Raw genomic sequence first — 19,552 nt, 5'->3', positions numbered from 1 at the left:
GATCGCTGTGCGGGGCCTACGCAATGCGGACACTGAGCCTGGCAGCAGGCCAACTAAGAGCATTCAAATTGAATATAGTTGAAAGTTAAGGTTTTTTTAGAGGGGTTGTAATTAAGTTCTTTCTCTTTCATTCCTGATTAATGATCTAGATGAACTGAGTTTGTCATTCATTGCTGCGTCTTTACAGCCCACAAACAAATGAGGCCACCGAATTACAAATGATTTGTGGTGGTCAGAGCAGCTTTATGACTTCACATTATGGCATTTTACTGTGTAACTATGATCTGTTGACCATTACACTATCAGGGATAGCCTTGGAGGAAATGTACACTTTGCAATTCTCTTTACTACAGCATATTGGCTAAATGTCAAATATCAAAGAATAGTGGTGAATTTTCAACATCAACGTTAGATCCCTCTGACATGGTGAACCGCCTTCCTTGTGTGTGAGGTTGTGCGTTAGGTCAGTGAAGTACAGTCTTCCCATGGGAACATCCATCTGGTTTCCCTTTAACTAATAGAGAGAGAGTGGGAGGAGGCCAGTGGGATGAGAGGAGGAGGCAGAGGATGACAGACTGTTTGATAGGAGGGAGCGGCTTAATTGAATGAAACCCTCTCTTGGTCTCAGATGCTGTAAACAAGAAGGAAATCTAAAACGAAGAGCATTCCTCATTAAATCCCTCAGGAAGACTCAGACATCTCTGTCTGCTCTTTTGTTTCTTGGAGCGCCACCTGCTAATGCAAAAATCCTTTCTCCTCTTCAATTTAAACAAAGCCTTTGACTGAAAACAATCTGTTACACCTAAACTGATTAGCAATGTTTGGTTACAGCAGCATACACACAGACAGTATATTCTGGGCAGCCCCACCCAACCCCCACCCACGCTCCTTTTTCAAGGCTGGTACTCTCAGCATATTCCTGATGAAGCATCTTGCTGTTTAAACTCTGGCTGATCTGTCTCTTTGTGAGCCTTAAATCAACCTTATAGGCCATTTTAGAAATTACTACCATTAAGAACTGCATACATACACTTTTCCCACATTTATGCTCAGAAAAGAGGGTCAGGCTCACATGCATTCCTGGCTTCTGCTAATCCTTACACTTGAATATGAAATCATATGGAGGGTTTTATAAGGATCGATATGCTCCTTGTAACAACGCTGAAACGTCAACCATTAACCTGAATAACATAAACAGCTACTTTAAGCTAGCGTGACTCTTTTCAAAGATAAAAAAACTCTCTACTGTTTGCCTTGTTACATGATTGGTTCTGACATAGACTAAACATTAGTCTAGTAACAAAATTTGGTATTTTTAAATAAAAGGACAAGCTGAACTTTGGAAATCTACTTACTTGCGAAGAGTTAAAATGAAAGATTAAGTTATACCAATAAATGCTAACTACACTCTCATGTCTTCATGCTGAATTGTTGTTAGCAGGAGGTTAGTTAGCCCAGATGTCTGACACTGAGAGCAGAAAGAAAAACTAATCCAGTGTGGTCAAAAGATGAGATAATCCAACTACCACTAACTCTTAAGTTAATAAACTACATTTAAAGTGTTTGTTTATTATGTTTATTTAGACATAACTTGCTCTATTGCGGCTGACTTTAGCTAAGAAGCTACAATACCAACAATAAAATGTTGAACCAAAATCTTTTCTCCTCTTAATTTCTCCTCTTAATTTCAAAAATAAATCTTATTTACATTAAAACTATCATGTAACCATAAAAAGGTCATCTTGAGCACCAGACTAATAAATGTTTTTAAGTCAATTTGCGCTGTTTAATCTTATTTTTGTCATATGTTGAGTCAAGTGACTGAGAAAATGAACCACTTTATTGAAGACCAGCAGATGCTAAAGGTCTATTAGTTATGCACACAGCATTTTTTTCTATATACAGTATGTGTTTGTGTTAACTCGCTTTAGTTGACATAAACCATTGAAGAGAAAATAGAAGACCTTTCCACCCCTCTTAGAGATATCAGCTCTTTTGGCTATCCGTCTTGCTTTGTATTGAAACACAGTAAGGAAGGAACGCTGCAATGTCTGAGAAAACATTTTAAGAAAGCCCTTATCAAGTTAGAGGAGATTATTTTCATGTAACACTTTTGTAATGATAATACCGAAACCTTAAGTAATAAAGGAAGGAGTGAAATCCGCCTCTTGTCAGCGTTTACGATGTGAAGCACTTGCATGATTAGATGTCTTGCAATCGATGCAGCCTCTTCTTCCAATCATTAAGACTGCTCTTAACAGATTACAGCCCCCTCCCAAACACACAGTCTTTTCTCCTCCTCTTCTTGCTCCTTTCTATAGTCTCTGTTTCAGATTGAAATGAGAGATCACCTCTAAAGCACATCTTCAGTTTTTCTCTTTAATTTCAGCCTTTTTGAAAGCTTTTTCTACAATCTTTGGCTGCAGATCACCTCTTTGGGTCTAGGTGGAGTTATCTGGTGTCAACTATAGGCTCTATCCATGACAGGTTGAGAAGACATCGGAATGAAAAAAGACAATACCATTGTAAAAGTGTTGATCTTGAACAGACTACTACTGACAAAGATGGACCTACTTATAATTTTCTGTCACCTGCTGCTTTTATTTTTTGATCCCTCTGAAGCCACAAGCCTAATTACAGGTAAGTTGCGCAGAAAAAAAACACAACACAAAGACCCAAATTCTTAATTCAATTGTGGATCTATGTCTGTTTTTCACTTTGCCGGTCCTTCTGACTCAATGATGGATGTTTGACTCTCCAAGCGGACTTATTTGAAGCTAGAGGTAAACACTCTTGAATTTATGCACAAATGGATTCTGAGACATGGGAAGCCGAAGTAAAAAATCTGAAAAAGGGGTAAATAGGATCACATTTTTTGGATCCAGTTAAAGCAAAGCTGCAGAATTGTCTGCATGTCGAAGACAATGGAGAGACTTTTGTGAGAGTTGTGTGCGCAAAGAGCAGCAATAATGCAGAAGTTATGAGATGAAAGCATGAACTTGATTTTCACAAGTTATAAACATGATTGGTAACTTTAAAAAAAAGGAATATAAGTAGATAGTAGTGTCATTTTGCATGTGCAAGTTGACAGCATCCAACTATGAATGCCACAAAGGAGTCATAATAAATTAATAATAATAATAATAATAATAATAATAATAAATTAGATTTATCTAGCGCTTTTCTAAATACTCAAAGTTGTGTTTGCTTTGTCATTAGGCAGGCAGAGTTGAGTATCGTCGGCATATACATTGATATGAATGTTATGTTTTTGTACGACATCGCCCACTGGTAACATTGGAAGGAATGTAATATACAAGCCTAAATTAGCAAACTCTCATGAAAAGTCAGAGTGAATTGGAAAATAAATGTATTGCAAATCTATCATTTATCATCAGGTGTGTTCAACATGCAGGGTAATAGAATCACATTTTTTGGATCCAGTTAAAGCAAAGCTGCAGAATTATCTGCATCTGTCAAAGGCAATGGAGAGAGTTTTGGGAGAGATGTGTGCGCAAAGAGCAGCAATAATGCAGAAGTTATGAGATGAAAGCATGAACTTGATTTTCACAAGTTATAAACATGATTGGTAACTTTAAAAAAAAGGATATAAGTAGATTAGGTGTAATTTTGCATGTGCAAGTTGACAGCATCCAACTATGAATGCCACAAAGGAGTCATGTTGTGTTTGCTTTGTCATTAGGCAGGCAGAGTTGAGTATCGTCGGCATATAAATTGATATGAATGTTATGTTTTTGTACGACATCGCCCACTGGTAACATTGGAAGGGATGTAATATACGAGCCTAAATTAACAAACTCTCATGAAAAGTCAGAGTGAATTGGAAAATAAACGTATTGCAAATCTATCATTTATAATCAGGTGTGTTCAATATGCAGGTCAACGCGTGTGCAAGGCAGGAAAAGGGAAGCCGTGTTACAAGCTGGCTTATTTCTCCGAGCTCCGCCGCAGGCTGAACTTTGTCGAGGCCGAGCTCGCCTGTAGACGGGACGGAGGGCAGCTGCTGAGCGTGGAGTCGGAATCTGAACAGAAGATCATAGAGCAGCTCATTACAGAGCTCCGCCCAACTGATGGAGACTTCTGGATAGGTCTCCGCCGTAACCATGGAAACGAGGACAGCAGCCTGGACTGCTCCTCACAGTACTACTGGCTGGACGGCAGCAAGTCGACTTTTAGGTGAGGCTATCCGGATTATCTGGATTTTAAGAAGTACCATAATTTTAAATGTTGGCATCTTCACAAGCTGTAAACACGATTTATTTTGGCCTTTATTGATATCAACTTTTAGAGTTAAAAAATGAGACACTTTTTAGTGTGCACACTCCATTTACAGAGGCTATAGTCCTTCAAGCGGGCGGCCCGGGTTCAAATCCTACCTGTGGCACCTTTCCCACATGTCATTCTCCACAAAAAGCCCCAACAAATCTTTACACATTTTAATTAAATTTAAAAAAGCATTAATCTCATTAGGACTGCACAGCTCTTTTATATTATTATTATCTGTTGTACCAAAGATTTTACTTTAAACTTTCCGTTCATGCTTATGTGTTTGCTGTAGGAACTGGCACTGGGATGAGCCATCATGCGGCTATGAGGTGTGTGTGGTGATGTATCACCAGCCGTCAGCTCCTCCTGGTCTGGGGGGTCTGTACATGTTTCAGTGGAACGATGACAATTGTGAAACCAAAAACAACTTCATCTGCAAATACAATGGAGGTACTGATGAAACAGGATTATTTGTGGGTTTTTTTTTTTAATGAAAAACTGGAAAACTGTTGATTGTGAATTATTCTCTCCACAGAGAAACCACAGGACCCTTCCCCTTCTCCAAACTCCACTCAGTCAAGTAAAGAAATACCTCGTTATGACCATTAAGCGATATTCAACCTTCATTTTGTTCTTTAGATGTTTTGGATACTTTGAAACTGACTGGTTAAACATTCTACTTTTCTTTCCAGATGTTTTCCCTTCATCAGTGCTGCCGTGGAATCCAAGAGATCGCATCCAGGACAGAAGTACAGGTGGAGGGGCCCAGATTTAACTTTCACAATAACTTATTTCTCTGCTCAAGAGATCACTGCTCTGATGTTGTCACGTTCAAATGCTAACACGCCTTCACTATGTTTGTTCATGTTTTCATTTTCAGTTCTGAATCTGGTTTACATCATTATTCCCACCATTCCCCTCATACTTCTTTTACTGACGGTGACCGGAGTCTGCTGCTTCAAACTGCTTGTCAGACGGTGAGGAGCCTTAAAAAGGCAAATACTTAAAAATAAAGAAATGCAGATTTTGAACAATCCTTTAAAGCATTTCCTTTAGTAAGACTTGATATCTTGCAATTCAAACTTTTCATCATTGAGTAGATTTAAGTTAGTTTTTAGGAAATGTTACTCAAATAAGAAATAAAGGTAGGCCTACATTTGCTTGGGATTAATTCCAGCTGCAGATTAATTCATGCTAGTGAGTACAGCAGCAGGACTATGTAGGTTGTACCAATTTAAAAATAATCTACAGTGCTTAAATTTGTTGTGAGGAAGGAACTTGTTAACCAGTACTACATGAAGGTGTTACCAATTACCAAAAGCTGTTATTGCATAACAAGGAAAACTTGAAGGGTTTGCCAGTTTAGAAAAATCTGCTACATCTTCAACAGTTTGTCAGCAGTATAATCAAGTTCAGGAGTCTTTCATCGTAACTTTTTGAGGTATCTTGTTATTCACAGAAGGAGGAAAGAGCAGAAATCAGAAGTATGCCAGACAGAGCCAGCGTTGGAAAACAGCACAACTCCAACTGATGTCTACAACGTGATTCGCTCCCAAAAGGACGATGACCTGATTTCAGCCCGCCCAAACACCAAAAACACTTCCTTCCTTTGCTCCTCCCCCGACACACCCACAGGTGACTACGACAACCTGGGGGGCCGGGACACAGAGAGCGGCTTTGTGACGCTCGCCAGCACGGAAAGCTGCTTTCTCAACTTCGACCTCAATGACCTCAGCCTGGGGCGTCGAGGCACTCGTGACTTCTACGACACCAGCCTTGGCCGCTCAGGAAAGAGGGAACTGAAGGACGGCGGCCTGAGCTGCACCGGGCACAGAGACTTTTACGACAGGAGTTTGGGTCGTCGTACAACCAAGAGTGAGCATTACGGCAGCAGCGTCTATGGTGACCACGGGTTGTATGATGGCAGCATCAGAGGAGGGAGCGACCTCTATGACTCTAAACTGAGGCCTGGAAGTCACACAGTAAAGGCTGACCTCTATCAGACTTACATCACCAACGGCAAAGAGGACTCCTTCCAAACCAACCTCGGGACCTATGGAAACCGAAAATCCTACCAAGCTAATCTGGATTGCTACAGAAATGGTCTGAATCTGGATGGTGGAAGGAGATACTTCAATGAACAAGATTGGATCAATAGTAGAGAAAACTACTGATCCTGTAAAAAGCTCCTTTATTGTGTGCTGCAGTGTATGTGTGCCTGTAGATGAAAGAATGGCAAAAAAAAAAAGACAATGGTGCACGTTCTTGGTTGTAATTTGATTGCTCAATATATTTCTGTAGCCTTTTATAAGATTGAAGTAAGGTGCGAATATATCCTGTGAATGGCTTCTAACTCAACCTAAAGAAATGAAGTCACATTCATTTGGAAGAATATACACTTTAATACGGAAGCCCCAAGTCCCTAAGTCCTAAGGAAGATAAGCCTTGAGTAAACTGAAATTAACTTGTCATCACTGGAAAACAAGCGTTGTCTCGTGATCATTAGATAAATGTGTTGAGATCTCTAGAAAACAAATAAACTTCCTATCATGACAGGAAAATTGAGCAAATAAAAAGTATCTCTTTAAGATGAGATATTAAATTAGGACTTCCATTATTTTTCAGTTTACATTTTCTTTCTACAGTTACGGGAGTTTGCTAATGCATATGAGAAAATTGCTATTCAAAGCCTTGTGTGGATTCAGAGGGGGCTGAGTGAAGTCTGGTATTTTGTCTCCAGTAATATCATTTACGTCTGGATCGTTTGGAGATGGAAGACAAGTGTGATGATGAGACCAATGTGGAGTTGGGCAGTTTAAAATAAGTTTTTCGACATACCTCAGCTTGAGGTTAATTTGGCTGTTACTAGCACAACACACCGAAACATCAGACTGAATTTCAAACTTTTTAGTTGCATTGTTGGTTAAGCAGAAGCATGTTTGCACGTCCATGGCCTTCCGTCATTGCTTGATTGCATAACCATAACGATCTTACACCATTTTATTTGCTGTACCCAAAATCCTTTTTAAAAATCACACAATTTGACCTGATATAACAGGCTACCTCAATCAGATGAACTCGAACTAACAATTGCTAGAGTGAGCGGGGTGCGGGTGGCGGGAGGGGTGTTTGACATGGCCTTAAACTGCAAGATGTCAAGTATTTGAATGTTATTTTATTGATATACTGTACATGTTTCCTATTTATCAATTGTGTCCCGTTTGCATTCGGGTGATTCAAAGATGTCCTAAATCGATGCTTAGGAGTGGAACGGTGAATTCAGCTGGAGTGTCTGCAGCCCGGCCACAGCAAGAGCATGTTACCGAGGAGAATGATAAAATAAAGCATTATTATTGATTTCTGGATGTATAATGCCTTGAACTCTCTCCTGTAAGTGAGAGTTGTTTGTATGTTTGTCACATAAAGAAATCTTGAAATAAAGTGAGATTAAAATGAGATTGAATCTGTCTGTGACTGCAGGAATTGTACCATCCCAATAGAAAAGTAAAACTATGACAGCATTAAATCATGTTTTTTTTTAATTCACATTCCAAGGTAAATTAACAACACAACCTTACTGTCATTCATTTCCATCACTCACAGCCAACAGCGCACACAATAAAATACTGTTCAAGTGCAGGCAACACTACAAGATTTTTGAGATTCATTTCAGGTTTGTTTGGCCATGTCTTCAAGTTAAATATGAAAAGAAAACACTCACATTTATCTGTAATGGCCTGTCCTAGGATATATGCATTTAAAATCTTGTAGTGTTCATACAAAGACATTCATTTACACAAACACACACACACACACAAAATGTACAAACAAGTCCAGCTGATACCTGACAAGAAAATCTACATACTAAGAGTTTTCACTTCCCTCACACACACACACACACACACACAAGTCCTGGAGCAGACGTAAAGTCCTTAAAGGGTCTGATATCTTGCAGTGTTTCATCATACTTTAAAACACATGCATGTACGCATGTCCAACAATCACACACACACACACACGAACACACACTTACGCAAATACCGGCTGCTTTGAGGGGAAGCGACTGATTTCTGTTGTACGTTGGGCCGCTATGAGGTTCGAAGGTCAGCCATGGGTCCTTTTACGAGGCTGCTTTTGCCGCCGTGGTTTCAAGATGACGTAGCGCCTGTAGGTGGTGTGATGGTCTGACAAAAATGGGATGTAGAATGCTCTGAGGAGACGAGATGATCTGAGAGAGAAAAGGGGTTCACAGGAAAGTGAAAATGTTGCACATACATTCATGTTTTAATGAACCTTTTCCAAGATCTGACGCAATGATTTAAAAATATATATTTTCTGTATTAATAATGAGTTTGAGAAAAATACCTTGATGCTTGAATAAAAGGCTTAAAGGCGATGACGTTCCACTCCTCTTTGTTGGCTGAATAATTTGGCTCAAGTGGTGATTCTTCTTCTATGTCCAGGTCTACTAAGTAGTGGCACTGCCGTAAATCCAACTAAAATTTCACAATTAAAATTGTATTTCAATTAAATACAGTTTTCACATGTCAACAAAGGTGTACATTTTTTGAGCGACTCACATATCTGGTTGGCTCCTCCAGGTTCTGGTCGTTCATATTAGCCGGGATGATCTGTGTGGCCAGAGGTCCAGAGGCATACGGCTGAGGCAGCTGCCCTTTAAACTCAGACTGAATGAAGTGTAGCTGCCAGCTGAAGAAGAGGAGCAGAAACTATTAGAAAGTGACACGACTGTAGTATATCCATGAATACACGTTACACCAATCATTAGACATTGTATTGGCATCCTGGACACTGACTTGTGCGGTAAAAGAAAGCTGCTTGGGAAGCGGTACCACTCTTTGCCCACACACACACTAACAGGTCTCCCGGGAGGGACTGCATGAAGAGTTGGGTCCTTTGCGATGCGGTGGAACTCTGGGTACAGGTCCAAAGGGGCGTGGTAGCCTGTAGACAAAGAAAATGTCTCATTTCATCCATCTTGAACTGTTGTCTTATTGCCTGACACTAATTCTTCAGAAAACATTGTCTGCCTTTGCACAGACCTCTGAAGAGGGCGACTGAGCGAGACAGTGACAGCACTGAGAAGACGACAACTGTACTTAGAGCCAACCAATTGGAAGAGACAGTGTAGTGCTCCAGACGGTACCGCTGGAACAGGAAGTGGTAGCATTTCTGTAAGAAATTAAATAATGGTGGGGGAAAAAATTCAATGACAAATTCAACCAATTGACTACTGCCCATGTTGCACAATGACAAAACAAACCTGCAGTGATGAGAGGGCTACTGCTCCACAAAGGCAGATTAAAGGGTAGATGGGAAATAAAAAACGCTCCTCTTTATGGGGTCTGGTGAAGAAAACCAACATCCAGATATACATAGGAGACAGAGTTAGCCAGTATGGACGGCCCAGGTTCTGCACTGCAGAAAACATGAGTAAAAAAAGAACATGAAATCACAAATGGAACTGCTTTGAAAATGAACATCACAGCAAAATAAGCTCTCTTATCATGTGTGTGATTACATTCTGGGCTGTATTTCTCTCGTGTTATTTTGTAAGTCTGAAACCAAACAGCACTTACCATTGAACCTGTGTAACAGTGTCTCCATGAGAGCAGTGAGTGGGAGAGAAAACAGTGCCAGAGCAAACACCAGGTTGAAGTTCAGGAGCCCGTTAAAAAAGTAGAAATGCCACGGCTCTGTACCTGAAAATAAAGTGAGACAAAACGTGCAAAATCTTAGAGCTTGTGCAGAGAAAATCACTATAAAACATCTTCAGTTGAAAATGATTTCAAGAGTTAAATAAAGGGTGAAAAACACAGAGGGCTTCAAGCTTCAAATAAAGATGGTGAACATTCAAGCCCTGAGGTGCTTCACATATTGTGTAGATGGTGATGGTATGCCCTCTAGAGTCTGACAGACTCAGTGCACAAAGAGGTCGTATTTGTGTCTAAAATCTAGGTTCTTGCACTAAATAGGTTCTTGCTTTAAATTACACATATATTTTTATCCCTGCACGGGTTATGTACATTTCTTGTATAAGTCTATTTTTAATTGCACAGTTTAAGTTTGATTCATCTAGGGGTATTCTTTCAATCTTTTTTTCGGGTTAATATATATGTATGGGAGGGGGGGCGTCAGTTTTGCGGTTTAATTTGTAACAAATGTTTCATGTCATGTACGTCTTTGTAACCTGCTACTGGATGCTTTGAATTTCCCTCGGGATCAATAAAGTATCTATCTATCTCTCTCTCTCTCTCTCTCTCTCTCTCTACTGTATTTTGCTCTATTGGTCTTTAAACCTCTATATGAAAAAAAAAATCCTGAATAATAAAAAGCATTGTACTTCATCTAAGAAAGGAGAATCAGTAGAAAAAATATTTGTGTTGTGTATAATTATGGTGTGCCTTTAAAGATTGATATTTCTGTAAGTATTCATTCTATAAAAAAGTGTTTTTAAATTTTGAACGGACAACATGACGTCAGAGGTCTGCGTGCATGAATGATCCTTTCCGATATAATATAAAAAGACACATTTGATGTGTGCTCTTACCGTACAAATCAGGTCCATGTGGTGTGAAGACATTATAAAGAAGAATATTGAGTGGAGCAATGACCAGTTTTCCATAAAAGAAAGAGTCCACTGCCACCAGGGGAACCTAGGAAACACAAAGGGGTCAAATTTCCATCATCTCTAGCTACATGAACATTTTAATATTTAATTCATTAAGTTAAATAATGTTTAGTGTGGGTATGTACCATGACACAGTCGATGTTATAATTGGCTTATAATGGCTAATGTCAATACATTAATGATTAACCCTCCATTCTGTCTGCGCACGCACTGCAGTGGTGTCACTGTAAACAGTTTCATCTACATGCACCTTTGTCCTGTAATATGAAAATGCCCATGCCTTTTTTGAATAAATATTCTCACCAGAAACAGAAGCAAAGCAAGAGCTGACCAGATGATAAAGCTTTTCCACTGCCTCTTTAACACCAGCAGATCGAAAGCAATTGGAACCCTGCAGAGGAAATAAAAGTCAGCGTTATTGAAAACAGTAATACACTACGACACGTCTGTCTTTAAAAAGTGTATTTTAAATATGGGCTACTTATTTTAAAATAACAATAATAATAATAATATAATATACCCAATCAGAGCAGAGAACGGCCATCCAACAATGACCCCGGCAGCCACACCCATGATGGCTAAAGGTGTCGAGTCCTGAAACCATCCTGTCATGGCAACCAGCGTGGTGTACATACAGAAAGAGGAGGGCAGGAATGCTAAGTGGAAAGAGAAAGTATAACAGATATGTTATAAATACTTATATGATACTGTCAACAAAAAAAGAAAACAGCAATATTTGTTAAGTGGTCAGATTTTGCAACCAAGAGGCAAAAAACTAAGCTCAATAAGAGACCAAAATATATATAATTTAGTCATAAATAAAGTCTGGAACAAATATTTTCAGGTAAAGTGACATGTTTAAATCTGACCAACCTGCAGACGAGCAGAACATTCCCGTGCTCAGGACGAGGAATGCCAACATGAGACGACCCACATGTAAACCAAACTTCTTACAAACTGCCCTGTGCCACACCAACATACATATACAGTCAAAATGTGTAAGAAATCTACATCACAAATATGTAAGTTTAAGCCTTTAGTATGCAATTTAGAGGAGTGCAAACTCACTTGTAGAAATAGAGTTCACAGACACAGCAGGAGAATGCCAAGACACATCGTACAAAGTAGAACACCAACACCTGCAACACAAACCCCAAAAGTTTTTGTGATTATAACACTATTATGATATACACACCTCTTAATAGTACTTAAAGTAAAATATCAAGAAAACAATATACAATAAAAAAGACAGCATGTTTGGAATACCTACCTTATTTGTCTGGAGAACATGGGCATGCACACAAGCAGGAAGAGCATGTAGCCAAAGGTAGGCATACGACCTGATGGCGTACAACGGAGAATACTCCCATGTTTGCATTCCTGTGCCATAGAGCAGGTAGTGCATCTGTCGAGACAACGTGCCACATTAATTCCTGACAAAAATAACGAGGGACACTGTTCTTGAGGATCTCTTCGAGGGGTGATTAAAACTCACAGGTTCCCAGTAGTTGAAGGTCTCGTCGCAGTCTGAGATGTTGCTGAGCAAAGCTGCGCAGAAACGCGCAGAGAGCAGGCACTTAAACGCCGTCGAACCTTCTGGAGCCCACACCTGCCCTCCACGACTTACCGACCTTCAAAAAAAAGAAGAAAAAAAAAAAATGACACAGAGGAGCAATTGCCATACACTTCTCAAAAATATCTTCATTATTATAAGAAACCGGTGCAGCAAAAAAAAACGCAAAAGAGGGGGGGGGGAAAATGCAGCGATGTAGTTTAAGAGTATAAAAAAAATATTCAAAAACAACTGATCTCAAACCAGGACTACTTACTTTGAAAGATACTAATTGTACAATATAGCTGCATAATTTTTCTCGCCCCACCACTGTCACATTTTCAGTTCTCTAACAAGCAGTTTGTATTTAGCTCCCACGTTTGCCCTTTTTAGAGTTCTGCAAGTAATATTTATATAAATTGCTTTAATTGGCTTTGTTTTGTTAAACTGTGAGCCAATGCAACCGTCATTGTTACAACTATTATAATCTTTTCTTTACCTACTTTTTTTTATTTAACCAGGAAAAAGTCTCACTGAGATTAAAAATCTCTTTCACATCTGCAAGAGCGTCCCGGCCGAGACAGGCAGCAGCACAATTACAGGGTTTCAGACATAAAACACTTAACAACGACGAACATGAATACAGGAATCACCAAAAACAACCAGTTCATCAGAATCTGTCATAAGTCATCTGCAACAAAGCGATCAAAAAGGGGCAATACGAGTTAGTTAAAAACATCTACAGTCAGATATTTCTGCCTCCAGATCATTAAGACGACCTTCAAAAACATTCGAGGAAATCAGCTCCCGAAGATTTAAAGTATCTTGCAACCGGTTCCAAGAAGAGGGAGCAGCATACTTGAACGCCCTTTTTCCTAATTCGGTACGGGCTCTAGGGACGGTTAGACAATTACACAGGAATTTACAATTATACACCAAAGTACCCGTCCTTGTCGTACTTAAAAAAAACTAAATTTATTTTTGAATTATTGAATCCAGAATGCACTCAAATGTAACTTGTAGTTTCTAGTTGTGTCACGGTGATTGAACTGCTATAAATAACATTTCAGAAGTGATCACAACAACAGCTATTTAACAAGAAATCAGTGTCCCATCTCAGGTGAGGACAGCTGTGTGTTCACTCACAGTTTCTGATTACCACTTCATTAGTCTTTTTAGTTACAGTGATGGGTCTCTGGCAGTGTTTCCTCCCGCTCACACCCATCATCAGGATTAGTTAAGAGGCTCAGCTGCAGCTTAACATTCATCCTCATGTTACCTAAGTATTGTTATGACACGTCACCTTTAAGACGGTCTCAAGTGTGTTCATGATTCACAACCATAGCGAGAAATCAACAATAACAACCCCTATACAGAACACACCTGTACGTCTAAACTGAGCATGTGGTGACTAACACATTGTGGTTTCATCCATCATAAATCTGGCAGAGGCTCACCTGAGGAGAATGAATGAAGCAGGTGACTTACACACTGTGTTACTTTACTCTACATGCAACTAGTAAGTTACTGGAGCAGAAACACAATTCAACAAACTGCAGTAAACACACAGCCACGTTGCTTGTCAATTGCACGTTATCATCCGATGTTATCGTGTGGTTATGGTCAAAACTTCATTATCGATTCTGAGTAGCGTGTAGCTTGTTAGCTTCAGACCCGGGGGATGGAGCTCACAGCAGCCGTAACACCAGCCTCTCTTCTTCCTCCCCCCTCTCTCCCCCCTCTCTCCCCTCTCTCCCCTCTCTCCCCCCCACCTCCTCGTACTCACTCTTGTCGAGTCTCTGTAGTTTTACTATCATCGCCGGCTTTCTCCTCTTTCGGTGGCCGGGCGTCGTTGGGGACGCTCACGTTGTTTCCATCTTGTCTGCTGCCTCGTCTGGTTCGCTGCCGGAGCGCCTTGGCCGCCATGTTTTTTTTCTTTCTTTTTTTTTCCGACGACGCTCCCGAGTCGGACTTCGGTCATTATCGCCGAACTCCGAGCAAACCTACAGCGTGGAGAAATGAAGGCAATGCGGAAGTGTCATAAAGGGGGCGTGGTCACCGAGTGGCAGGTAGTCGTGCCTCCCTTTTTAGTAGGTTCTTATTTGCTTTCAATCAGTATTAAATATTGTTAAGGATAAATTTCATAACAGAAAAAGACACTGAATGCCATGAGTAAATAAAAAATATTAAATATTTAAAAAAATAATTTTACTGTTATTTATGATTATTGTTAAGACAGAATATTATAAAAGACTGTTTACATAAAAAGGCATTGAATTAAACGAATTAACCACTGGGGTAGCATGCCTAAATTAACCGAGCTGTCTGCTAGTTGTCCCCTCAGTAACCTGACTTAACCTCCTGGTCGTTTTCTGTAGTTTGTACCTGTAAGGGAATATTTCATGCAAATACGAATCAAACGAAATGTCTTGCTGTGGTTTATTGTACTTGCAAAAGGGTCTCCCAAGAAGTCTGTTCTCGAGTTTTTTCTATAAGTAAAATTAATGTCATGAAATTCAATGATATTTAGATTCGGGAGCAACCAATATGACATTTTTATGGCTGATATCGATATAGGGGGAAAAAAAAATTGGGTAGGGTAACCCTAACCCAAAGCTAATATCGGCCGATATTATCAGCTGGCCGATTATTGGTTGGGCTCTAATTTAGAGACGCACTGTGGCCTTTTTATAACACCTTTACTTCTTTTTATATAACATTTTTATGTGTGTGTATACGTGTGTGTGTGTGTGTAAATATTATATGTATAAATATGGCTTTATTGCCTGCATTAATTCTGACAGCTTGAGAGAGACAGAAAATATTATATGTAATATTAAAAATGATTCCCAATATAACCACACACTTGTTATGTTAAATTACTGGTTTATTTTATACATTTCAAATCCATGAGCAGAAAACAATGCCTCAACTACTGTAAAACTCTTCACATAAAGTTTTACAGATTATTCACTTCACACTTTTTGTTGCTGTAACAAACATACAAGGACTCAAGCTCTGTTTCTCCTTGAGATTCAAATGTGGCTACCTGATTGTGACTTGCAACTGAGAGGCGAGTAAGGACTCCAGCGTCTGATGAAACTGGAGTGCTCGTGTGTGTGACAGAGCATGTGTGTGTGAGCGGTAGACGAGTCTGTAGCAGCAACTGGTCTGACTCAGGTCAGGATGCGAGAATGTGTCGATAAGTTGAACCTGCTCCACAGTCCCTCGACTGGCCTCTCGGACCACGGCGTGAAACTTCCTTTCCTCCCAGGTGGGTGCTGTCCAGAAGCTGATGTCAAAGGCGAAGTGCTCAGGGAACAGGGAGAATGGCTGAAAGGGTTCTCCTGGTGAAGGGCGGAGCGAAAACTGTTTTGAAAAGCGAGGATCATGTGACCATAGGATCCGCCAATCAGGAAGTGAGAAGAGGAGCACAGCTAGGAGATCCAAATTTAAGGACAGAGTGATGTTGATATGGCTTATGTTGACCCTTGCACTGCTTTCAGACACCCTTCCTAACAAACCCATTGGTGCTGCCGTCAGACGCAGACCTCCCTTTTCTTCGATGAGAGACACCCCGTAAGGAGCGAGCAGCGTTTCCAGCCTTTGTCCAATGAATCTCATTGGCTCAACGTCTGAGGGGAAAGTGCCTCTAATGAGAAGCTCATGAAAGGCAGGCAGACCCCAGAGGTTAATGTGCATGCTCTTGAACACCAATCCACTAACGCCATATAAAAAGGTGGTGACACCATTATTGCCCCCAGAGGGCTCCTCTTTCTCGTGTCCTTCAACACTTCTATAACTTCCTTCATTCTCAACACGACTCCCCACATTAATCCACTCTTCTTTTTTAGTCAGAAGCTCTTCCATCCGAGGCAGCAGGGATGGGCGCAGAAGAAAAAGCCCATTCTCCTCATCAGGGTCGACATCAAGAGAGCATGCCGACCTTAAGCTCTCAGCTCCTTCGCTCCTCACCTTGTCCACTTCATTCGAGGTAACAAGCGTTGGTGAAGAAACATCCCGCGTGTCTATCTGTCCCTGACCGTGCAAGACCAAATCTCTTTCTTCGTCTGTGGAGATTTCAGCACCCGAGTTGAGGTCCTTCTGAACAAGGCTGATCCAGTAGCAGTGGGTACTGTCGATGTCACAGCAACTCGCCTGCAGCTGTTTGGCCGTGAGGAGGAAGGGAATTATCTCTGTTGTCATGGAGACTGACCACTTCTCTGTGAGGCCTTTGAGAATATAATCTTGCACCAACTTGACCGGGTGGACAGAACCTGAGCAGAGAAATCCCCTGATAAAAAAAAAAAGAAGAGACATTAAGCAGAAGGTTTTGTAACTTTTTCATTGCTTTGATAGCTTACTGCCAAGGCAGCATGAGAGTTTCCGTGTTGCTGTACCTGAAGATGTAATCACTGAGCTCAGCCGGTATGTTGTACTGGACTTTCTCCCCTTCAACCACCTCCTCCACTGTAAATATCTGAGCAGAGGTGTAGGGGAGGCTGCGAGTGAACACGTGGACTAAACCTTTCTCCACATGAAAGCCCTTATCCTGGCTCCTGTACAACAGCAACAACATCAATAAACACCTTCAACATGCAAATACACACAGAGGACACACTTTTTTTTTGTCTCTTCTATTCGTACACTGCAACACTCACCTTCACTGCTTACCTGTATCCAGTGCACTTGTAGCTCTGGTAGTTCCCACTCTCAAAAGGACGGACGTCGTTGAGGATCAGCTGTGCCTCTGCTGCCATGGCAGCCACCTGCCAGCTGTTGTGCCACTCCCGCTTCGGGTGGTCTGCTGGTGTCCCCCCCTGCCCGTTACACAAGGAAACATGAATCTCCCCGTCTTCAGCTAAGACCTGAACACAACTGGAGGCACAGGAATTCAACAACACAAAAAGTTACTATCGTGCATACTTCAATTCATCTTGCACTGACTTGTTTATAGTCGGGTATGGTGTCGGCCATCTCATCTGCAAGGCTTCTTCACTTTTAATTGACTGTTTTTCTATATTTTTATGTCCAGAAATACCACTATATTTTACCCAATTTTATTTACATAGAATAATCAGAAGAGTTTTTGGGTTAAAAGAGGAACCTTTTTTTTTTCAAAAGTACTTTACTTGAGAAACAAAACATGTTGTTCTCCAAAGAATTGTTTGCATTCAACCAAAGTAGTTCATATACGTTAAACTATGTATATACAAAAGCAGCCCTTAGAGACATTGAATAAAAATACAACCATCTAAAACTAACAAGCCTGATTCTCAATGTACATACACAAATTTGAAACAAACGTTCAAAATATGAAGAGAGAGGGATTTAGTGATGTGTAAAACAATGACAAGTGTTTTCATTTACTACTTGCAAAATTAGAGACGATCTGAAAGGCTTTTTTGATGTTTTTTTTGCTTATTTGGTCAAACTAAAATGTGAACTTTAACAAATAATTGTATTATTCAATCCACACCAGAACTGTAATCTGTTCTGCACATGTTAAATTTACAAATTATCCCTGCATTCATGTTCACTTCATTTGTCTGTCTACTCGCCGTTATACTGTATAGTTTCTGCTTATATGTCTACACTCATGCACTTTAACTTATGTCAATACTGTCCATTTACGACTCTGTTCTTGCACATTTACATTTAATCTTCCATATTTAATTTACAATCATTTACAACTCTGTTTTTGCACATTTACATTCAATCTTCCATATTTAATTTACAATCATTTACAAATCTGTTTTTGCACATTTACATTCAATCTTCCATATTTAATCTTCCTATTTAAGACTAGTAATGCTTAGTTAAATCCTGGTTGTATATATTCACATTCTTAGTTCTGATATTTTTTTGTACTTATTTACTTTGTATTTAATATTATATTGTGTTTAGATTTGCTAACATTGTATTTTTTTACTCATATTGTGTGTTTGGATAACCTGCTGCTGTAACGCCACAATTTCCCAGTTTGGGATCAATAAAGTAATTCTATTCTGTTCTATTGACATGATGTTTTAAATTTTACAAGGACTGCTGCAGAGAGCTTTTTTGACAACAGAAAATATTGCAAATAAAGATATTTGATGGTATGATGCACTTATACCTGAGGAAGAAGTTTTTGATAAGTTCTCTGTTCTTTTTGACCCCACTCTTCCTCCCACAGTGAGGGAAGTTAAAAACTACTCGGTCAAACAAACGTCCCCGGAGAGAGGCGCACTGCCCCAGCTTTGTGCAGTCCACTTCGAAAAGCACGGTTCCTCCTGGAAAAAAGAAGACAAGTCATGAAGAAAGCTATGACAACGTTTAGAGTAAAAACAAACAGTGTGGATATAGAAGCATTCAGGATCTCGTACCTGAGTCCTTGATCATCTGGATGTTAGCGGCAGCTCCTTCGTGCCGCAGTGCCTCCTCCCGACGCTGCAGGCAAGTGGCTGTCACGCTTTCTGTTTCCCTGTACAACTGGCTCACAGAGGCAGAAAAGGAGAAGTTCCCTTCTCCCACCAGCAGCACAGACCGTGAAGGACTCATGTTGGCAATGGGGGAAACAAAATTCCTTAATTCCCTGAAGAGTTCCCTTAAAATCTGCTCCTACATGCGACAGAACAAGACGCGCGTAACATGAGGGTAGTAAAATGTAATATTTTAGCCAGTAACCCTGATAAACTGTGTTTAAAACAAGCTCAGTGAAATGAACAAAAGATGAGCTTCACTGAAATGTAGAAAAAAACAAAACAGTTGACCTTCTCCTCAGCGCTGCAGTACCTCAAAGCCGAACGATACCTGTAGCAGCCTGCAGCAGCTTGAGTTGAACGCGGTGTTGCACATACAGTAGTCCGACTAGAAACAAAACTTTCTTGACCACTGGGAACCAGAGCATTCATCAGACCCACCGCACAAACATAATATACTCAAAGTTGCACTTTGGTCAGTTGAGTTGCGGAGTTGTTATTTCGAACAAATCGTCATTCAGTTGTCAAACTCATCCGAGTAAAAGCGTGAACCAAACATTCTCTGAAAATGTGATCATGTTTATACCCGGGTGCATT

The 19,552-nt window shown here is 40.2% G+C and overlaps 3 protein-coding genes across 4 annotated transcripts; 1 reads left to right on the top strand and 2 right to left on the bottom strand.

Moving 5' to 3' along the window:
- Nucleotides 1-2,281: 2,281 nt before the first annotated feature.
- Nucleotides 2,282-7,743, top strand: layna (layilin a). 2 transcript variants are annotated; one of them, XM_061054862.1, is made up of 8 exons: nucleotides 2,282-2,640; nucleotides 2,763-2,783; nucleotides 3,900-4,197; nucleotides 4,580-4,737; nucleotides 4,823-4,867; nucleotides 4,980-5,042; nucleotides 5,168-5,264; nucleotides 5,747-7,743. In XM_061054862.1, exons 1-8 carry the CDS (start codon nucleotides 2,505-2,507, stop codon nucleotides 6,459-6,461), a joined length of 1,533 nt encoding a protein of 510 aa, XP_060910845.1. In that variant the 5' UTR covers nucleotides 2,282-2,504; the 3' UTR covers nucleotides 6,462-7,743. The 2 variants fall into 2 exon arrangements, with proteins under 2 accessions (XP_060910845.1, XP_060910846.1); XM_061054863.1 differs by lacking the exon at nucleotides 2,763-2,783.
- Nucleotides 7,744-7,802: 59 nt separating this feature from the next.
- On the bottom strand, nucleotides 7,803-14,499 carry alg9 (ALG9 alpha-1,2-mannosyltransferase). Its single transcript, XM_061054859.1, has 15 exons — nucleotides 14,278-14,499; nucleotides 12,435-12,570; nucleotides 12,210-12,344; nucleotides 12,008-12,078; nucleotides 11,813-11,901; nucleotides 11,460-11,595; nucleotides 11,243-11,330; nucleotides 10,859-10,964; nucleotides 9,888-10,010; nucleotides 9,572-9,726; nucleotides 9,351-9,480; nucleotides 9,105-9,252; nucleotides 8,868-8,997; nucleotides 8,653-8,783; nucleotides 7,803-8,515 (listed from the first exon to the last, which is right to left on the bottom strand). The coding sequence occupies exons 1-15, from the start codon at nucleotides 14,415-14,417 to the stop codon at nucleotides 8,392-8,394; spliced, it is 1,842 nt and encodes a 613-aa protein (XP_060910842.1). The 5' UTR covers nucleotides 14,418-14,499; the 3' UTR covers nucleotides 7,803-8,391.
- An 845-nt stretch (nucleotides 14,500-15,344) lies between these two features.
- Nucleotides 15,345-19,328, bottom strand: fdxacb1 (ferredoxin-fold anticodon binding domain containing 1). The gene is made up of 5 exons (XM_061054857.1): nucleotides 18,860-19,328; nucleotides 18,610-18,766; nucleotides 17,166-17,369; nucleotides 16,892-17,050; nucleotides 15,345-16,785 (listed from the first exon to the last, which is right to left on the bottom strand). Exons 1-5 carry the CDS (start codon nucleotides 19,032-19,034, stop codon nucleotides 15,537-15,539), a joined length of 1,944 nt encoding a protein of 647 aa, XP_060910840.1. The 5' UTR covers nucleotides 19,035-19,328; the 3' UTR covers nucleotides 15,345-15,536.
- Nucleotides 19,329-19,552: the final 224 nt, after the last annotated feature.

This window comes from Labrus mixtus, chromosome 14, assembly GCF_963584025.1.
Source record: "Labrus mixtus chromosome 14, fLabMix1.1, whole genome shotgun sequence".
In the NCBI taxonomy this organism is placed as follows: domain Eukaryota; kingdom Metazoa; phylum Chordata; class Actinopteri; order Labriformes; family Labridae; genus Labrus; species Labrus mixtus.
Note: the sequence above shows the minus strand (reverse complement) of the source record. Positions and strands in the feature narration are given on the sequence as shown.